At 36.3% G+C, this 17,903-nt stretch overlaps 1 protein-coding gene across 1 annotated transcript in view; it reads left to right on the forward strand.

Annotated features, from left to right (window-relative positions):
- The window catches only part of LOC140743515 (alpha-1,3-mannosyl-glycoprotein 4-beta-N-acetylglucosaminyltransferase A), an 82,277-nt gene that overhangs the window by 11,256 nt on the left and 53,118 nt on the right, over window positions 1-17,903 (forward strand). Inside the window, exon 2 of the mRNA XM_073074847.1 lies at window positions 5,753-5,889. Within this exon, the coding sequence (XP_072930948.1) occupies window positions 5,753-5,889 (137 nt within the window). The remainder of the gene's footprint in view (window positions 1-5,752; window positions 5,890-17,903) is intronic.

Consider the following 17,903-nt stretch of genomic DNA (forward strand, 5'->3'; position numbering starts at 1 on the left):
TGTAAGTATGGTAAGGGAGATACTTATCCGAGTCGGCCCAATTAAGTCTCAGGGGTAGCAACGCATCTGTTGATTACGTAGACCACGGAAGCAAGAACCACTTACCACTAGGTAGATATGCTCGTTTGCTATTTCTACCTTATATATAAAATTCTCGTGTCACAATGTTAGTTACTGTACCCTTCCGAAATGGCTTTACCGAATTTCACCAAATTTTATATGCATATTCAGTAGGTCTGAGATTCGGCTACTATCTATTTTTGATACCCATAAGTGTGGGTTGTTCACCCTTAACATTTTTTGATTTATATGGCAACACAACGTTTGCCGAGTCAACTAGTATCATATAAACGTCTCTAATTGTGGCTACATTTTTTTATAATATAGGAGTAGCAGACGAGCATATAGTCCACCTGATGGTAAGTGGCTATGCTGCCCATGGACATCTGTAATCAACCCCAGATAGGATTGGATATTCCCACCTGAGGTCGGCCTCGGAATAGTCTGTCTCCCTTACCACACCCTTCAAACCGGAACACAGCAGCGCCTAACACTGCTGTTATTAGGTAGAAATAGGTGTGGCGGTGGTGCCGCCGGAGTCGAACCACAAAGGGTTCTACCACCTTCAAACATACAAATTTGGGTCGTACACATAATACAAACAATATTTGTATGCAACATCGTTCAAAATGTTTCAGTATGGTTTAAGACACCTGCAACCCCTATTTGAGAAGCTCCGGGTGCAAGATTATTTAATAAAGATCGGAATTACCTCGAGACGACACCCAAGTTTCTTCGTCACTAACTCCGTAAATTGATCGCGAAAATGAACGCCTACAAATAGAAAGTGAAGTTATTTAGGAACAAGGTCAACTTCATTACCATAATTAACATATTACGTATAAACTATTACAAGTTCACCGTTTGGTGTCGTGTGGGTTTAGTAGTTTTATATCGATGAGAAAACGAACATGCAGTCCACATGATTATAAGTGGCTATTGACACAGAAGATTAGATTCCTACCTGAGGTAGGTCACAAATCCGCCGCTACCCCTGAGGAGTAAGCTGGAATGTCTCCTTTACCACATCCTTCAAACCAAACACATCAGCTTATAATTACGTTTATTAGGCATAAATAAGTGTGCCAGGGTGCAGCTGGGTCGAACCACAGAGTTCTACCAATTTCAAACATAAAGATAATTATTATCATATTTTTATTCTTTGCTGCCCCACTTTCAGGCTTGGGTTTTCTTTGAGTCTACTATTTATAACTACGTAACTTCGAGAAGTCTAGGTACGTGAATGCGTGAGATTTATAATTTAAGATGACCTTAAATCATAACCCTTTGTGGTTCAACTCCGGCGGCACCACCATCACACCTATTTTTGCCTATTAACAGTAGTGTTAAACGCTGCTGTGGGATATTGGCGCATCTGTGGTCGGCCTCAGGTAGGAATATCTAATCCTATCTGGGTTTCATTTCATATGTCATTTCCATGGGTGGCACCCACTTACCATCCGGTGGACTGCATGCTCCTCTGCTACTCCTATATTATATATATATATATATATATAATAAAACCTTGAAATAAATAATTGTTCTTTCGGCAAAACGCCGGCGCTAATAAAAGTATGTACAGATTGTACAGCACTCGTCGCAAGGCCATCCGTGCAGGCAAACGTTAAATTAATGTTTGTTTGTTTTTCACATTTCATTATGTCCATCGTTGCAGTTAATTCCGTCGCGATAATTTTCCGCAGTCAGTACCCTTAATATGAGTTGATACCTTTTTATAGAAATGACTTTTTTGGTATTTGGTTACGTATTTGCCCATACAGTTCCAATTAGCGCCCCTAGCGGACTTTCTGAACTGATTGGAAATGTAGGTATAGGCAAATACGTAAAAAAATACAAAAACAGTCCTTTTTGTAAAAAAGTAAAAACTAATAATAAAGGTACAGACTTGCATTATAAATTAGCACTTGTTTTAAGAAGTAAAACATTGTTCAATGATTACTAATGAAGTATCAGTAATGTTCCCGTAGATGTGTCATTCATGAACATATCTTGACGGATTTCAACACTGAGGTCTTAGATAAGCAAGATACATAGATTGATCACTCCTAACAAGAAATTGTAACCAATTTTAAGAATTGGAATTGTAAATAAATGATAAAATCACCCTTTTGTGGCTTCATTCAATTTTAAGGCAGAGAAGTATTTTACTTATCGAAGTTTGAGGTATCGTTGAATTTGTGGAATGTGGAATCTTTTTTTTTTTGTTGACGAGAGGGAAACCTTCAAAAGGTACCCGACGCTATGGTAGTGACACCGGGTTATGTGGGATTTTTACCGCACTAAAACCCCCCCGGTGGCCGTCCTCAGCATTTGGTGGAGAACTCCGGGATCTCCAACGGAACACAACCGGAGTCCTCCTAACGCGATGCCCTTCTATCGGGCTCTGCCCTGGGGGGAGCAATTTAAGCTCCTCTCACATCCCCTGTTGATTACAGCGATATGCGAGCACACAAACCGCTGTCCTTCCCGGGGTCGCTTGCTGGACGGTTTGAGCTCCCACTCTTGCCGCCCGCAACCCCGGAAGCCCATTTTAGTCGCCTCTTACGACAGGCAGGGGATACCGTAGCCCTATTCTGGTCCCGGTGCTACAGGGACAACCTTGAGTCAGACCTAGAGACTGAAATGCAATGTATGCCTCTTTAATAGTATCTCGTATCCTTGCATTCGAAACCTAACTAATATTACTCGTATAAATGCGAATGTGAGTTTGTTTGTTTGCTACACTTTCATGCCTTAATCATATAATCGGTTGTAATGAAATTTTGTACACACGTTGTCATGGATTCAGAAAGGGGCATAACGTACCTTTTATCCGTAAAAAGTACAGTTTCGTAAAGATATGATTTCCATTCCATCTCGATAAAGTATAACATTGGAAACTTATATTTTATCCTAATGAGCTTAAGGACAAAGTTATCAAATGTGAATTCTCATCGTAAAAGTGTATTCTCATCGATATCTGACGAAGCCGCGGCAAAAGACTAGTTTAATACAATTGGGTTTAATAAACGTGCTTCTCTTTGACTCTTCGTGAAAGTAATATTGTTGCTTTGAGCTGAGTTTCCAACGCAATACGACAGTTAACAAAACTAATCCTTTTAGTTTGAACAAACTCAATCTTTTCGAACCAACTAGTGGACTTACCAACACGAACTTTCTCTAGTGTTTATTCTGTGTCTTTCTTACAATGCTCCATTAACTAAGTATAGATTTCATTTTGTAGACGGCTTTTTGCAAAATGTTATCTTAAAAACTATTTTTTGCATAACTTTTATCATTAATTAATTGTTGATTTACTAATTGCAGAATTAAGCTTAAAATAATTATTATAATCAATTATTGTTATCTAATAAAGTGACTAGCCAATTCGAAAAAAGTAGTGTAAGATACCACATACGCATCAATATATGTATTTACCAAAATAAAAACTATATATAAGTGTATGAAAATATACTTGAAAAATATTTGCCTAAACGTTATATCATAACATCGTTATTAAATGGCTAAGCAAAATCGAATAGCGACGTCCAAATTAAACCACACGATAATTAGGATCAACGTATACGTTGTCAAATAAACGTGAGTTCAGAGATTGTGTTTACCTTTGGTTAAACCGCTGGTCTACGTATAACGTCATAATATCTAGCTAACTAAAAGTGAAAATTAAGGTTTACAAGGCTTCATTTGTAAATACGACCCATATCTGTAACAGACAAATAATATTTTTCAAGGTAGTAGAACCTTCTGGAGTTCGACTGTGGCGGCACCACCACCACACCTATTTCTGCCTCATAACAATGTTAAGCGCTGCTGTGTCCTAGTTTGAAGGGTGTGTAAGGGAGAAATGCATTCTAGCGTAGTCCTTAAGAGTAGCGGCGCACCTGTGACCCACATTGTGTAACAAACTAGTCTTATCTGAGATGGATTTCAGATGTTTATGGGCGGTAGCAGCCATTTACCAGCAGTTGGACTGCTCGCATTGTCCAAAACGCTCTATGTCTGTCAATTCTAATATAATTCAAGCAGAAGTTAAAATTAACTTACGACTATTGTTACTAGTAGCCAATTCTAGATTAGTTTTAGAATAATAAGAATTTTGAACGCATTTCGGTCTGACATTGAAAAAATTAGCGTGCATGTTCAATTTCCATGACCTTTGATTTATGTGTGTAACCTTTAATGTACAGCTAGGACCACCTAAGTGGTAGTTACATGTGAACATTTGGGAGTTATAGATCTCCTCGTGATATATACCTTTAAGCAATTGATTTTTAATACACCAGATATTTATTTTCAATTTTCATCAATGTCATAAATACGTTATTTTAACTAGCATAGGTGCATCTTCACTGAGGCCGTGCGGATTTGCACCAGTTATGCTTTATTGAATAATTATGGACGGTTTTATATATAACCACCTATTACTTCAGTCAGCCTTTGATAGGGACTTGAGCTAAATAACGTTCATAGTAGCGGACAGTTACAATTGTTGACTTTTATTGTGTTCTGATTTCCTCCGTCTTGGACAGCAAGATAACGAACGATGATGACCATTTCCGCTAGGTGTTATCAGATCGTGTTCGTTAAGCCAGCAGAGTGAAGTGTACTAACCTATATTCACTTCCTTTGCGGAGAAGTGCCCCGGCTTGGCGCATTTACATTTATTTAAAGTGTAATACATAAATTAAAATCTTTATGAAGCGCTCTTTTTGTTGTACAAAGACCGGTTGTTTCATAGTTTGTTTGATTAATTTGTAGGCACTTTAAGATATTTTCGTATTGTAGTTATGTTTTAGGTATAGCGACAATACTGATGAATGGAATGTTTTAACGTGTTTGTTCCATTTGATTCAAATTAAACGAGAATTATATTATCACATCAATGCAATTTTGCATTGAAGTTCAGCGAGCCTCGTTCGGGACCGTCCACACACGTAACCTTTTTAAAAAAAATCTAAGACATGTAGGTTTCCTCGCGATTTTCCTTCGCCTTCAAAGTAGGCGCTAATCAATTCCTTACATTGAAAAATAAAAGAAGCGTGCCTTGGTTCGAATCCTTTTGTTCGAGAGGTAACATTTTGAAGTTTGTGATTGCATTATAGTGATGTGCGATTATGTTTTGTTGTTGCGTCGATTCATCGCGTGCCTATTTTTTCCTTGTTCTGAATCACGCGAGACATATTATATCATTATCGCAATTTTGCAATTAAGGTTAAATAAGGTTCTTGACGGATATTCTTGTAACACACACGTATACTTTTTAGAAAATTACGAGACATGTAGTTTCCTCGCGGTTTTTCGTCACCGTTAAAGTGATAATTAATGACATACTTACAAAAGCACGCTAAATTCCCACAAGGAAAATCGTTAATCCTGATTCCTGACGATACTGACGAGGAGAATGGGATGAAATTATTAAAATCATGTATTTTCATTGGTTTTTGATAATTGTACAAAGTTTTAAATTAATCGGACCGTTCAAAGTGGGTAAAAATCGAGTTCAAAGATTCCGTTTCATAAATACATACATAGATACAACCCAAGGTAATAAAATCGTGTTGAAAAGAAAGGCCGCATGCCTTTGAAGCTCTACATCACGTTTCTGCCTCACGAGTTCGAATTTTAAAATTGTGACGACTTAATAGTAATGTGTGTTTATGTTTTGTTCCAGATTTATAACGTGCGCGATGCTGCTAGGGTCCCGTGCGTACGGCTGCTCACTAGCACATCGCGCGCGTCGATTCACCGCGTGCCTGATATTTTTAGGCGCTGGGGTGTTCCTCACTACTATCTTCGGCAACAATAACTGTGAGTATCTTACACTATTTTTTTATTAAATTATTAATCAGAAAAGCGGACTGAATCTTTTGGACTGAATGCAAGTAATGGTTTGGAATTGGATTGAGCTAAATGATATAAAATATTGTTCTAAAATATATTTAATTAAGATAGTTATAATTCCTATTTTGAAAATACAAAATTTAATTCTTCTACTTACTTCGTACTAACTACTTACAGACTGATGAAATATATTTATTTATCTTATATACGAGTACATTTCATGTCTGCAGTCGGATACTATAATATTATATAGTCCAGCTGCTGGGCAAGGGTTTAGACCATAGTCCACCGCGCTGGCCAACTTCAGATATTCTTGAGAACTTGTTTCTTAACAAATTTGAGGCGTTTCCTATCGCAGTTTTCCTATAGTAAGCAAGTTATAACTTCTAAAACGTAGTACACAACTTCGGAAGTAGAGACTTGCTTGTTTTTCATGTCCCGATATGAAAACAAACCGATTAAAAGGCGAGTTTCACACCACTTATTAAACTTACGCCGTGGTCAAATCCAAATCTAAATTTTAGTGTCCTCAGCACCATACTTTATATTGTCGTACCCTACTTATTGTTTATAATAAGTACTAAGAAATATTGTCTTTTCTTTCCCACAATATGCCTGTTGCGTCGTGAGGCATGAATATTTGAGTTCCTCGCAATAGGAAGCTAGCGAACTAAAAGAGACACGCTTGTTATAAAGTTTCGTTCCTTAACCATTACTTAACAAATATACATTATTCTCTATTGGAACTCTTAACTTTGAAAGGATACGTCTGGTACAACACTTAATTTTTATAATATAGTAGTAACATACGAGCATGCATTCCACCTGACGGTAAGTGGCTACTGCCGCCCGTGGAAATCTGTAATCAACCCCAGATAAGATTAAATATTCCGACCTGCGGTCGGCCGCAGATATGCCCCTACCCCTGAGGACTAAGCTGTACCACTTCGTAAGTAAGAAAAGTATGTCCATCTTACCACACCCTTCAAGTCTTCCTTGTTCTTTGTTTAACATGACACTTTTATAGTCATGTCAAACACTAGGTGTAGTGTCGTTTAGATAGATTTCTATACCTACCTTCTTACTAAAAGACTAACCAGTATAACTTATAATCATCATCGCAGAGCCAAAATTAATAAAAATAGAAGCGTGAAATTAGGACAAAAGGTTCTAATAAGGAAGGATTTTTTGATATTCCAATAGCTAAGGCGGCTAAATGGCGTTGAATGTAATTTGAAATAAATATTATAATTATTTAAAGTAAAGTCATTTATAATATAAGTTGCCTAAGCCTAGAAAAAAACAATGTAAGTTGACTATGCCTATATAAAGTAAGTGCCCGGCTTACTGGCTCTCATTATAAAATAGCATTAGAACTTCATAACACTAAAAGTCACTTTTATGATTGTTAAATAACTTCAAATTAATATTGAGCGTAATCCATTATAGCCCACGGGAAATATAAAATCGGCTTTGTGATATAGAGATACAATGAAGCGATCATGTTCACAATTACCGCAATTTTCCCGCAATATTTTAATTATTCAATGTGTGTTCGTGGAATATATCTCAATTCATGAAATATTGTAAAAGATATTGAAACATTTAAATGCTCTCCAATTTAAATAGCGCGTATTGTTGCCCATTTTACAATGATTCTTTGACGGTACAACTTCGTTGCCAAACATATTTATTTCGAAATTGTGCGATAATAATTGGCTAAAAGCCAGTCGAAACCGTACTCGGAGGGTTCCTAACCACCAAAATTTTCATTTATTTTTTATATTTAGTATTTGTTATTATAGCAGCCATTGAAGAACATACATTGTGAAAATTTGAACTGTCTGCCTATAACGGTTTAACAGGTAGTTCGAGAAATATCGAAAAATACCAGTTTGTTGTTATACCGGCCACCGTATGCATTCTCTGTAAAAAAATCTAGTGTCTATCTATTACGGTTCCAAAGATAGATCTCTGTGATAGACGGACCAGCGAAGTCTTAGTAATAGGGTTCCGTTTTTACCCTTTGGGTACGGAACCCTAAAGACTATAAATGCTATTTAACCCCAAAGTTCAATAGGACACGTTGCAGATATCATGATCATCATCATCAACCCATTACTGTCCCACTGCTGGGCACGGGTCTCCTCTCAGAATGAGAAGGATTAGGCCATAGTCCACCGCGCTGGCCAAGTGCGTATTGGTAGACTTCACATAACTTGGAGATTTTTTTCTCTCAGGTATGCAGGTTTCCTCAAGATGTTTTTCTTCACCGTTGTGATAATTAATTTCTAATACGCACATAATTTTGAAAAATCAGAGATGCGTGCCCTGGGATTTGCCCTGAGTTTCTTAACCACTAGGCTATACTGTGCGAATACTGTGCACTGTTGCGGAAATGTTTGGTTAAAATCAATCCAAATAGTCAATGTCACAAGTGTTTAAGCAGCACCGATAACGTCGGCCGATAGTTTCGGATTTCACCAATTCACGGAATTCACTGCCTGAAATACGCCTCCGGTTGTAATTTCTCGCCCGGGTGAATGTTAGTTTGATCCAGACACAAATACCGACTACTAGTGGAATACCGAAATTAAATGGATTCTGTGAATAGTCTGCGAACGGGTTTAAACGAATGAGCCACGTGTACAGGATTCTATTGTTCCGCAACTTTGATTGAAAGGTCACGTTATTAATCCGTTTCGATTGCCTGCATTTTCGTTTAATCGTGTATGTATTTTTATTTTTTTCCTATAAATATAGTTTTCTGTGCTGATTCAGACATAAAGTTATTTATGATAGTGTTGAAATATTTTTAATGTGGCCTGTGTCGACTTTCTTCATTAATAAGGGGATTCCTGTCCTGCACTCTTTATTTTTGTTATTAACTTTAGTACATAATTTGACAGGAAAGCAGAGTGCTGTCTGTCTTCTAAAAATCCTTAATCTGCCTTGTTTCATTTAGCTTCTGATAAGCAATTTAGGGCCCTTATTGATAAATCCTCCAATTTTTGCCTACCAAAGGTTGGAATTTGGCAATTTTCAGTAAGCAAGTATTGTCAAGTCGATATTTGGTAGGACAAAATCGGATAAATTGATTTGTGATACCCTAAGTCCTTTTCCAAACCCCTGACAATATGTGTAAAAGATTTTCTGACTATCGATTATGTAGGTACTTAAGGCGAGAAGTTGTAACAAAAAACAAACTGACATTAGCATTTCTAATATGAGTTAAGATAGATTATTCCGGTAATTATATCGTATCTTGCACTGCTTTTATGTCAGTTTGAGGTATGATGTAGGTGTAATAACAATAACAATTTGATGCCAATTAACTGTGTTTGGCATTTATGTGAAATTGCCCTGCCGCTGTCAGTAAATGACGTCAAGACCACACGGAAATATAATGCGATGGACATTAATGGAAACACGATTGGACCTATTCTATATATAAATTCCGTTTGATTCAATTTAACTGATTGAACCAATTTAGATGCATTTTTGATGCTTCGTAGTTTTAAAATATCTTGATTGACGTAATTGGCGTATTACTAAAGTTGGAGAGGGGTAGCACGCCAGTATATCAGAAGCTATAAATAAGGATACATGTATAAGGTCAGCCTACTAATTTTACTTTTAACCTCGACATTTACGAGATGCAATGTCGTAATTTTGAATCGAAATCTAAACATTTTTTTGCAGTATAACGCTATTTGGTATTTACTGCTCATGAAAACAAATAATTTCCATTAATTATAGAATTCGTTTTGCTTATTAAACAGATGAACGTAGACGTTAATAAACCCAATAAACTCTAATCCAACATGAAAATCGACTGCAATGTAAATTATATCATGAGAAACGACAAACAAACGTCAGGTATTGTATAATTGTTGTGAATTGAGTTCAGAGCCAATTAAGCGCGGCATACGATTTTGTGGGTTATTGCCGTCAGGAGAAATAAGAGATAACCCGGCCTATGGAGTTTAAACAATTTCCATTAGTACAAAGCATTTTTGGTTTGCTGGTTTGAAATTTAAGTTAATAATTATGATTATTGATTTAATGTTTATGGATTGAGTGATCGTAAAAAATTAAAGATGTTCTCAGTATTCTGTAAAGTCCAATTCGCACTTTGCCATAGCACTAAACTAAGGCCTAATCTTTCTCATTCTGAGAGTAGATCCATGCCCAGCAGAGAGACAGTAATGATGATGATGAAGAATTATTATTTGATTATATACAATTAATTTCGCTCAATAAAACATCTTAAATGTAAGCTAAGTGTAGTAGTGGTTAAATATTTAAACATAATGCAGACACAAGTGTAAGGGACATAGGTAAACCTTCTTTGCCAAGAATGTAATAAAACTGTTTTTCAGTTATCAGTCAGCAGCACACACAGTCAGCAGTTGCTACACCTGACATCGCTATTTATTGACACAGTTGTGACATTGCATACTGTGTTTTTGCAATTTTACAATTTTACATTAACAGTGTGATGAAGAATCATATGCACACAACATATTCAATCCCATGGATTTTCATCTGATTGACGTGTTTCAGAATAGCACTGATTGAAATCTTTGGTTATCGGTCAAATGAAAGCTGTTAAAAACGAAAACCAATCTGTCATCGCCTGATCGCCTGAATGTTCGCGTATTCACGTTTATTAGGTCAACAGTTTTTTTGTAAAACGCACACATTTTTCTGTACTGCCCGTCACTGCCATCGTCTGACGCTGCAATCATCGTATCGCTGATTTGGGCAATAAATAAATTCGAATGCGACGGAATTTTATTTCATAAAAACTTTAACAAAAATATTTTTTGTACGTCGATAAACTAATGGCCAGTCAGACGAGCCCGACAAATTGAAGCTCCCACTTTTAGCACTCATCTAAAGTACAAAATTAAATTAGTCTACAATAAGTGAAGAAAATTTCGAACACTAAAGAACATTAAAACTTAAATGAAACGCCAGCGACGAATAAAACGAACCCTAGACAAAGTGCAATTAGATTTCGAGTGGAAGTCAAGATGCAAATAAGTAAGTTGCAAGATTGAATTGAACTGTAACTAACTTCTTACATTCTCAATTGATATTTAAGATTCCATTAACTTCTGTTAGTTTAAGGGCTGCACTTGTTTTAATGTAAATAATATGACAAATTGGATCGTTTGGAATTGCCAATATAGAAAATTGCTTTTCATTCTGCAATAGTATTAACGTTACTGACTTATATGTCAATGTCAATAACAATTGCTAGAAGATGACGGATTTTACCGAGTAGTTTCCGTTTCCGAAAGCAAACCTACTCCATATTTCCAATATTGTTAGCTCAACTAAACTTCGTGTCTTAACTTGTTTCCCACTTGCAACTTTTGTACTGGACATAACATAAACCAGATATCTGAACTGAGCAATAATGCTACTAATATATATTTGAAGGTGGTAGAACCTTTCGTGGTTCGGCTCTGGCGGCATCACCGCACCTACTATTTCCTCCTATTAACAGTAATGGTAAGCGATGCTGTGTTCTGGTTTAAAAGGTATAAGATACACATACTTTTCCGAGGCGCTCCACCTTAGTCCTCAGGGGTAGCATCGCAACTGTGGCCTACAGAATATGTCCATGTGCGGCAGTAGCCACTCACCATTGGGTGGATATAAAACAATCGTAATTTTGGCTGTTAATCTTTATTGTTAAATTTGTCCTGTTGTGACATTTACATATCGGAAAACAATATAGATATATATTATCAATTCCGGGAATAAGTGCCATAGTTTTATAAACTCTGGCTTATAAATAGGCACAAAAATAATCAATAAAACTAATTTAAAAGAATTTTATCTACTTGTCATATAGGTACATATATGAACTATTATGTATATACATAGCTATGTACGTACATTCTCATTTTTTTTTCAATTTAGACATTAGTAAAACTAGTCACATAATTATAGTAGGTCAAATACTAATGAATCACCTCACGCGCTAGTAAGCGTGCAAACTGACCGCGGTTTATGGTGAATTGATTCATTTTCGTAGTACACGACCGTCGGGGTGGCGGTAATTAGGGGAGGCCTATGTCGAGTTAACCTCCGAATCCGAATCCCGTAGTTAAAAGCCCCTCTCCACCCCCTTCTAAACAGTAGAAAATAATTTCTATAATTGGAATTCTCTTTAATTTTTCTTTTAGTTTTGAGTTTACTTAAATTATTTTTTTAAGGTTACCTACTGAGATTTTGTGTGCCTGGATTTTGTTTATAATGCTTAAAATATGCAAGATCAACATTTTCGCATTTCAATGTCTAAAACAAACATTAAATTTAAATTATATTATAGCTGTCTTCCTAAGTATTCCGCAGATCAAATTTTATATAAATGTCACACCATAATTCAATTCTAAACACCCACGATATGTTGTGTATGGAAATGTTAATTATGTATGTGTGTGTGGGAAGTGTGTAGCGAAAACATCGATCGCAGCGCGCGCAGCGGCTGAAATATAAAACTTGTCGCCACTTCAAATACCTTTTGCATACATTTTGATCGTATCTCGACTCAAGTGCCTGCGAACGAAATTATTTAGGGTTTTATTTCGAAAACATCACATATTGCAAACATTATTAAAAAAACAGGTATGTTTGTAAAAAGAGATGAAGTGCTCTGCAGACCGTAATGTTTCTTTTTTTGTAAATAATAGTACCCATAAAAACCACTACAAAATGAAACAATTCTTCTTACCTTGAACATTTTTAGTAGTTCAGTAATGTGCAGCAATGACATCTGATATGTTGTCGCTAAGTTAAAATTCATGTGTAGTTCCTTTGAAGTGGCAATAGATGGCAGCGCCCAAAAGCTGAATATATCATAATTATACTAGTTTTTCATTGTTTTTGTATTGTGTTATAAGTGGTTAAATTAATGTTGTAGGGAACTATTTAACAATTATATTTAAAAAGAAGTGTTATTATTGATATGATTTATATAATAAACATGATGTAACGTTATAGAAATATATTGCTGGGGGTTTGTTGTGGGCTGTATTCATTGATACTACGGCACGGAGGCAGTACGGAGGCAGAATCTTATTTATTTATATCAAGACACGTACATATAGTTTAAAGGCGGCGAGGGAAGAGAAGCCTCAGTGTTGCCACATACAATACATTGTTGTTGGGTTGCCAAAACATTATTTCAAGATAAATGACATAAAGTGAATTAATTATCATCATTACGATTGTACGGTCGTAATTACTAATTCTTTGCATATTTTTATGTGTCTTAATTTTTCTATTACCTATTCTGTTACACTTAGAAGCTTTATCTGCAATAAAGTTTGAATACCTCAATAGATGTCAGGTCAGGTTACACGTTCCATTCATGAAAGTTCGAACAGGACAAAGTTGCATCTATTGAGCACAGATGTCACTTTCTGTCCTTCAAAAACTAAGTTGGGACATCTGAATGTACAAAAGCAGACTGATTTTTAATTGCCTAAATACACTACAAAATGATTACAATGTATTACTTCTAAAGGTTTGAAACCTAAAGTTAATAGGTAAAAACTAATTATTTGCGTCATTTATCCTACTATTAGGAAGTCTTCAAAGCACTACTGAGTGCTAAACTCTACAACAACGTAGCATTTGTGACTAGCTCTGAACTACTACAGTGAAAATAATAAAAATCAATCGATAATTGTTTTCGTAAAAATATTTATAATCTCTGAATTATAACATTACTTACGGCATCTATGGTACATGTTGGTAACCTAGTGGCCGCTTTAGTTTAATTGAAACTGTAACAGAGGGCAATGTACCTACATTATTGTACATACCTCTGAATCACGCTAACGAATGAACGCTGGAGTTAGTATAAATAGTGGGTTACGTGAAGGCTTACTTTGAAGATCTACGGGCGAGTCAACGGGCAAACGACGGTCCACGCACTTTCCTAGACACAGGGAGATTTTATTTTTGCAAAGACACTGAAACCAGTGTCTTCTTAATATTTGGATGCGTTGGTGATAGCACCCTTCCTGGTTAGGGTGTTAGGGCACTTTCATCCACACCTATGCCTTATTATAGCAGAAAGCACTGCTGTGTCCTGGCTTCATATATGTAGTAAGAAATCTCATATTATGTTTAAAGAAATGCATGTTTGAATGTTAAAAATAAAGTTGCCACTACAATCCTCTTTTTTTATTTGTATGAAACCCATGTTTGATCTCATTTCATGAAAAGTGAGGCATCTTAAGAAGTGGCAATCTTTCCTAAAGTTTATACATCTCCTAGAAGACTGGCGAAGGAAACTATCTTGCTAGACTCCCTAGACTGACCGTTATCTGACGGTAAGTTGTCATTGCAGCCCATGGGTATTTACGACCAACTCCATATATAACAGTTTCTACCTAAAACATTTGATCATAGATGCTTTGCCAAGTCTAAGGACTAAGATGATCGCCTCATACATAAATGAGTCGGCATCAACACCCTTCCACAGAAACGAAGACCAACGTCACGCTCGAAGTTGAAGAGAAACTTTTTAACCATAAACACTCTACCATCTCCGTATACAAAATCAAACATTTTGTTAAGTTCGACACCGGAACGATATTTCAAATCTTGTCTACACGGATAAGTCTTGGTAAATCTAACAAAATGTGTTCAAAATTCGTGTAATTTTCGATCATAATCGTTTGTTACGTCTCACATTATAGACAGAAATGTAGGCAATGAATTTGTGTCATTGTCATGCTCGGTATAGCTTTCTGTGGGCCTTACTTGGTTACTAGTCTACAAGAGCCTATTTGATTAGTTATGTACCAACATCATGGTATATTATAATGCTTTTTTATAAATATTATTTCGTTATTGTCAAGACAAGTTGTTGTCCCAGAAAGCATTGCCCTCAGTTCACCACTCTCTTCCGGGCGCGTGTGAATCTTTTCGTAGAGTGAAAATGTTAAGACCGTCCGACTTGCAGGCTAAAGACAGGTTGTTTGACTTAAAACACACTTAAGTCACCTTAAACCATAAAGAGATCTGATGGTGATAATACAACACTTTACTTAATTTCAGATTAACTGTATCCATTCATCAACCAGAATCAGTCATCAAAGAGCTCGCAGCTCAACCACATCCTGATTAGGTGCCTGTGTGACTGCACGTTCAGTACTAATATCATTTATGTTAAAGTTTTATTGTCTCTACGCTTCAATAACTCAATAACCACAAATTGAGAGTAATGCCATCGGCGACTGAAATAATCAAGTCTTGGGTTAAACGAAAAATAAAATAAACTCAGATTGCCTTTAAGTATCTTAAAGATTATTTGCAATTGAATATTGTGCTATTTCCGACATGTAATTATGTGATTCTTGAAGATATTTTAGTAACGTCCATAAAAACTTGTAAGCTTTGATATAAAAATGCTAAACATATACTCGTACATACTTAAGATTGGCATCATGTTAACATATTCAATTTTATAATATGTTTATGTGATATACTACTCGATTACTCTGCAAATACAATTAAAACTTTTAGTACGTACTACGAAATTACGAATCCTCCTTATTGTTTCACCGAAAAATGCGCAGAAAATATGTCTAAATGACAGAAGATAGCTTTCAGGGTTGCCACATACAATACATTGTCGTTGGGTTGCCAAAACATTATTTCGGGATAGATAACATAAAGTGAATGAATTATCATAATTACGATTGTACGGTCGTAATTACCATTTCTTCGCATATTTTATGTGTCCTAGTTATATTTTCGGGTATTTTTTCTATTACGTATTTTGTTAAACTTAGAAGCATTTTGGTTTACCTGGTATTAAGTTTATCAATGCCTCAATAGATGTCAGGTCAGGTCACACGTTCTATTCGTGAAAGTCCCAACAGGACAAAGTTACATCCATTGAGCACAGATGTCACTTTTCTGTCCCTCAAAACCTAAGTTGGGATATCTGAATGTACAAGAGTAGACTGCTTTTTCTTGCCTAAATCCTATACAAAATGATTACAACTTATTACTTCTAAAGGCTTGAAACCCAAAGTTAATAGGTAAAAATTAATTATTTGCGTCATTTATCCTACTATTGTGAAGTCATCAAAGCACCACTGAGTGCTAAACTCTACAACAACGTAGCATCTGTGACTAGCTCTGAATTACTACAGTGAAAATAATAAAAATCAATCGATAATTGTTTTTGTGAAAAGATTTATAATCTCTGAATTATAATATTACTTACGGCATCTATGGTACGTGTTAGTAACCTAATAGTCGCTTTAGTTTAATTGAAACTCTAACAGAGGGCAATGTACATAGCTCTGAATCACGCTAACGAATGTACGCTGGAGAAAGTATAAATAGTGGGTTACGTGAAGACTTACTCGAACATTAAGGTTAGTCCCTAAGTAGTTAGTACTTTGGTGATTATTACGTTACCTACCTTTGGTCTCAAAGACCAAGGTATATTTTTGCCAAGACACTGGTCCACCAGGGTCTTCATAATATTTGGATGTCTTGATAGCACCCTTCCTGGTTAGGGTGTTAGGGCGCTTTCGTCCACACCTATGCTTTATTACATCAGGAGGCATTTCTGTGTCCTGGTTTAAAGGGTGTGGTAAAAAATATCATATGATGTTGAATGAAAACACCCTTCGCACCGAAACGCAGAACAACGCCACGCTAGAAATTAAAGAATCGGTCTAACCGTAAATGCATTAAACGCTCTACCGCCTTCACATTCAAAATCAAACATTTAGTTAAACTCGACACCGGAAAGATATTTCAAATCTTGTCTACACGGATGTGTCTTTGTGATTGTAACAAAATGCGTTCAAAATTCGTGTAATTTTGCAATCATAATCATATGTCTTTTGTTACTTCTCGCATTATAGACAGAAATGTAGGCAATGAATTTGTGTCATTGTCATGCTCTGTATAGCTTACTTGTTCACAAGTGCCTATTTGATTAGTTATGTACCAACATCATGATATATTATAATGCTTTTTTTATAAATATTATTTCCTTATTGTCAAGATACGTTGTTGTCCCAGGAAGCATTGCCCTCAGTTCACCACTCTCTCCCTGGCGCGTGTGAATCTTTTCGTAGAGTGAAAATGTTAAGACCCTCCGACTTGCAGGCTAAAGACAGGTTGTTTGACTTAAAACACACTTAAGGCACCTTAAACCATAAAGAGATCTGATGATGGTAATACAATACTTTACTTAATTTCAGATGAACTGTATCCATTCATTAACCAGAACCAGTCAACAAAGAGCTCGAAGCTCAACCACATCCTGATTAGGTGTCTGTGTGATGCACGTTCAGTTCTACTATAATGTATGTTAAAGTTTTATTGTCTCTACCCTTCCACAACCACAAATTGGGAGGAAATGAATATTGTGCTACTCGTATTTCCGACATGTAGTTATGTGATTCTTGAAGATATTTTAGTAACGTCCTTAAAAACTTGTAAGCTTTGATATAAAAATAATAAACATATACTCGTATATACTTAAGATTGATATCATGTTAACATATTCATAACATCTTGGCTTGTTTAGAGCCGAATGGTCTCGCACGTGATGATGGCAAGCGGCCCGACGGTATGACGTTTATATCCTGGAAGGGAGGGGGGGGGGGAGGATGCTAGTGTGGGACGCTACGTGCGTCGACACACTGGCTCCTTCTCACCTCCAGGCGTCTTCCTCTGGCGCGGGGGCGGTGGCTACTACTGCTGAAAACGCCAAGCGTCATTTCGTCGTTTCGTCGTCGTCGTTAGTTTATGCAATAACTATATATTTGTGGCGTTTGGTGTTGAAACTTTGGGTCCATGGGGTCCAGATGCTTGGCAGTTGTTTAAACAGCTGTCAACTAGATTGGTCGACGTCTCTGGGGACCCGAGATCTGGCATGCATTTTGCTCAAAGAATTGGTATAGCAATTCAGAGAGGAA

The sequence above is a fragment of the Epargyreus clarus genome, unplaced genomic scaffold (assembly GCF_041222505.1).
Source record: "Epargyreus clarus isolate Ecla_fem2 unplaced genomic scaffold, WU_Ecla_fem_2.2 ptg000007l, whole genome shotgun sequence".
Classification (NCBI taxonomy): domain Eukaryota; kingdom Metazoa; phylum Arthropoda; class Insecta; order Lepidoptera; family Hesperiidae; genus Epargyreus; species Epargyreus clarus.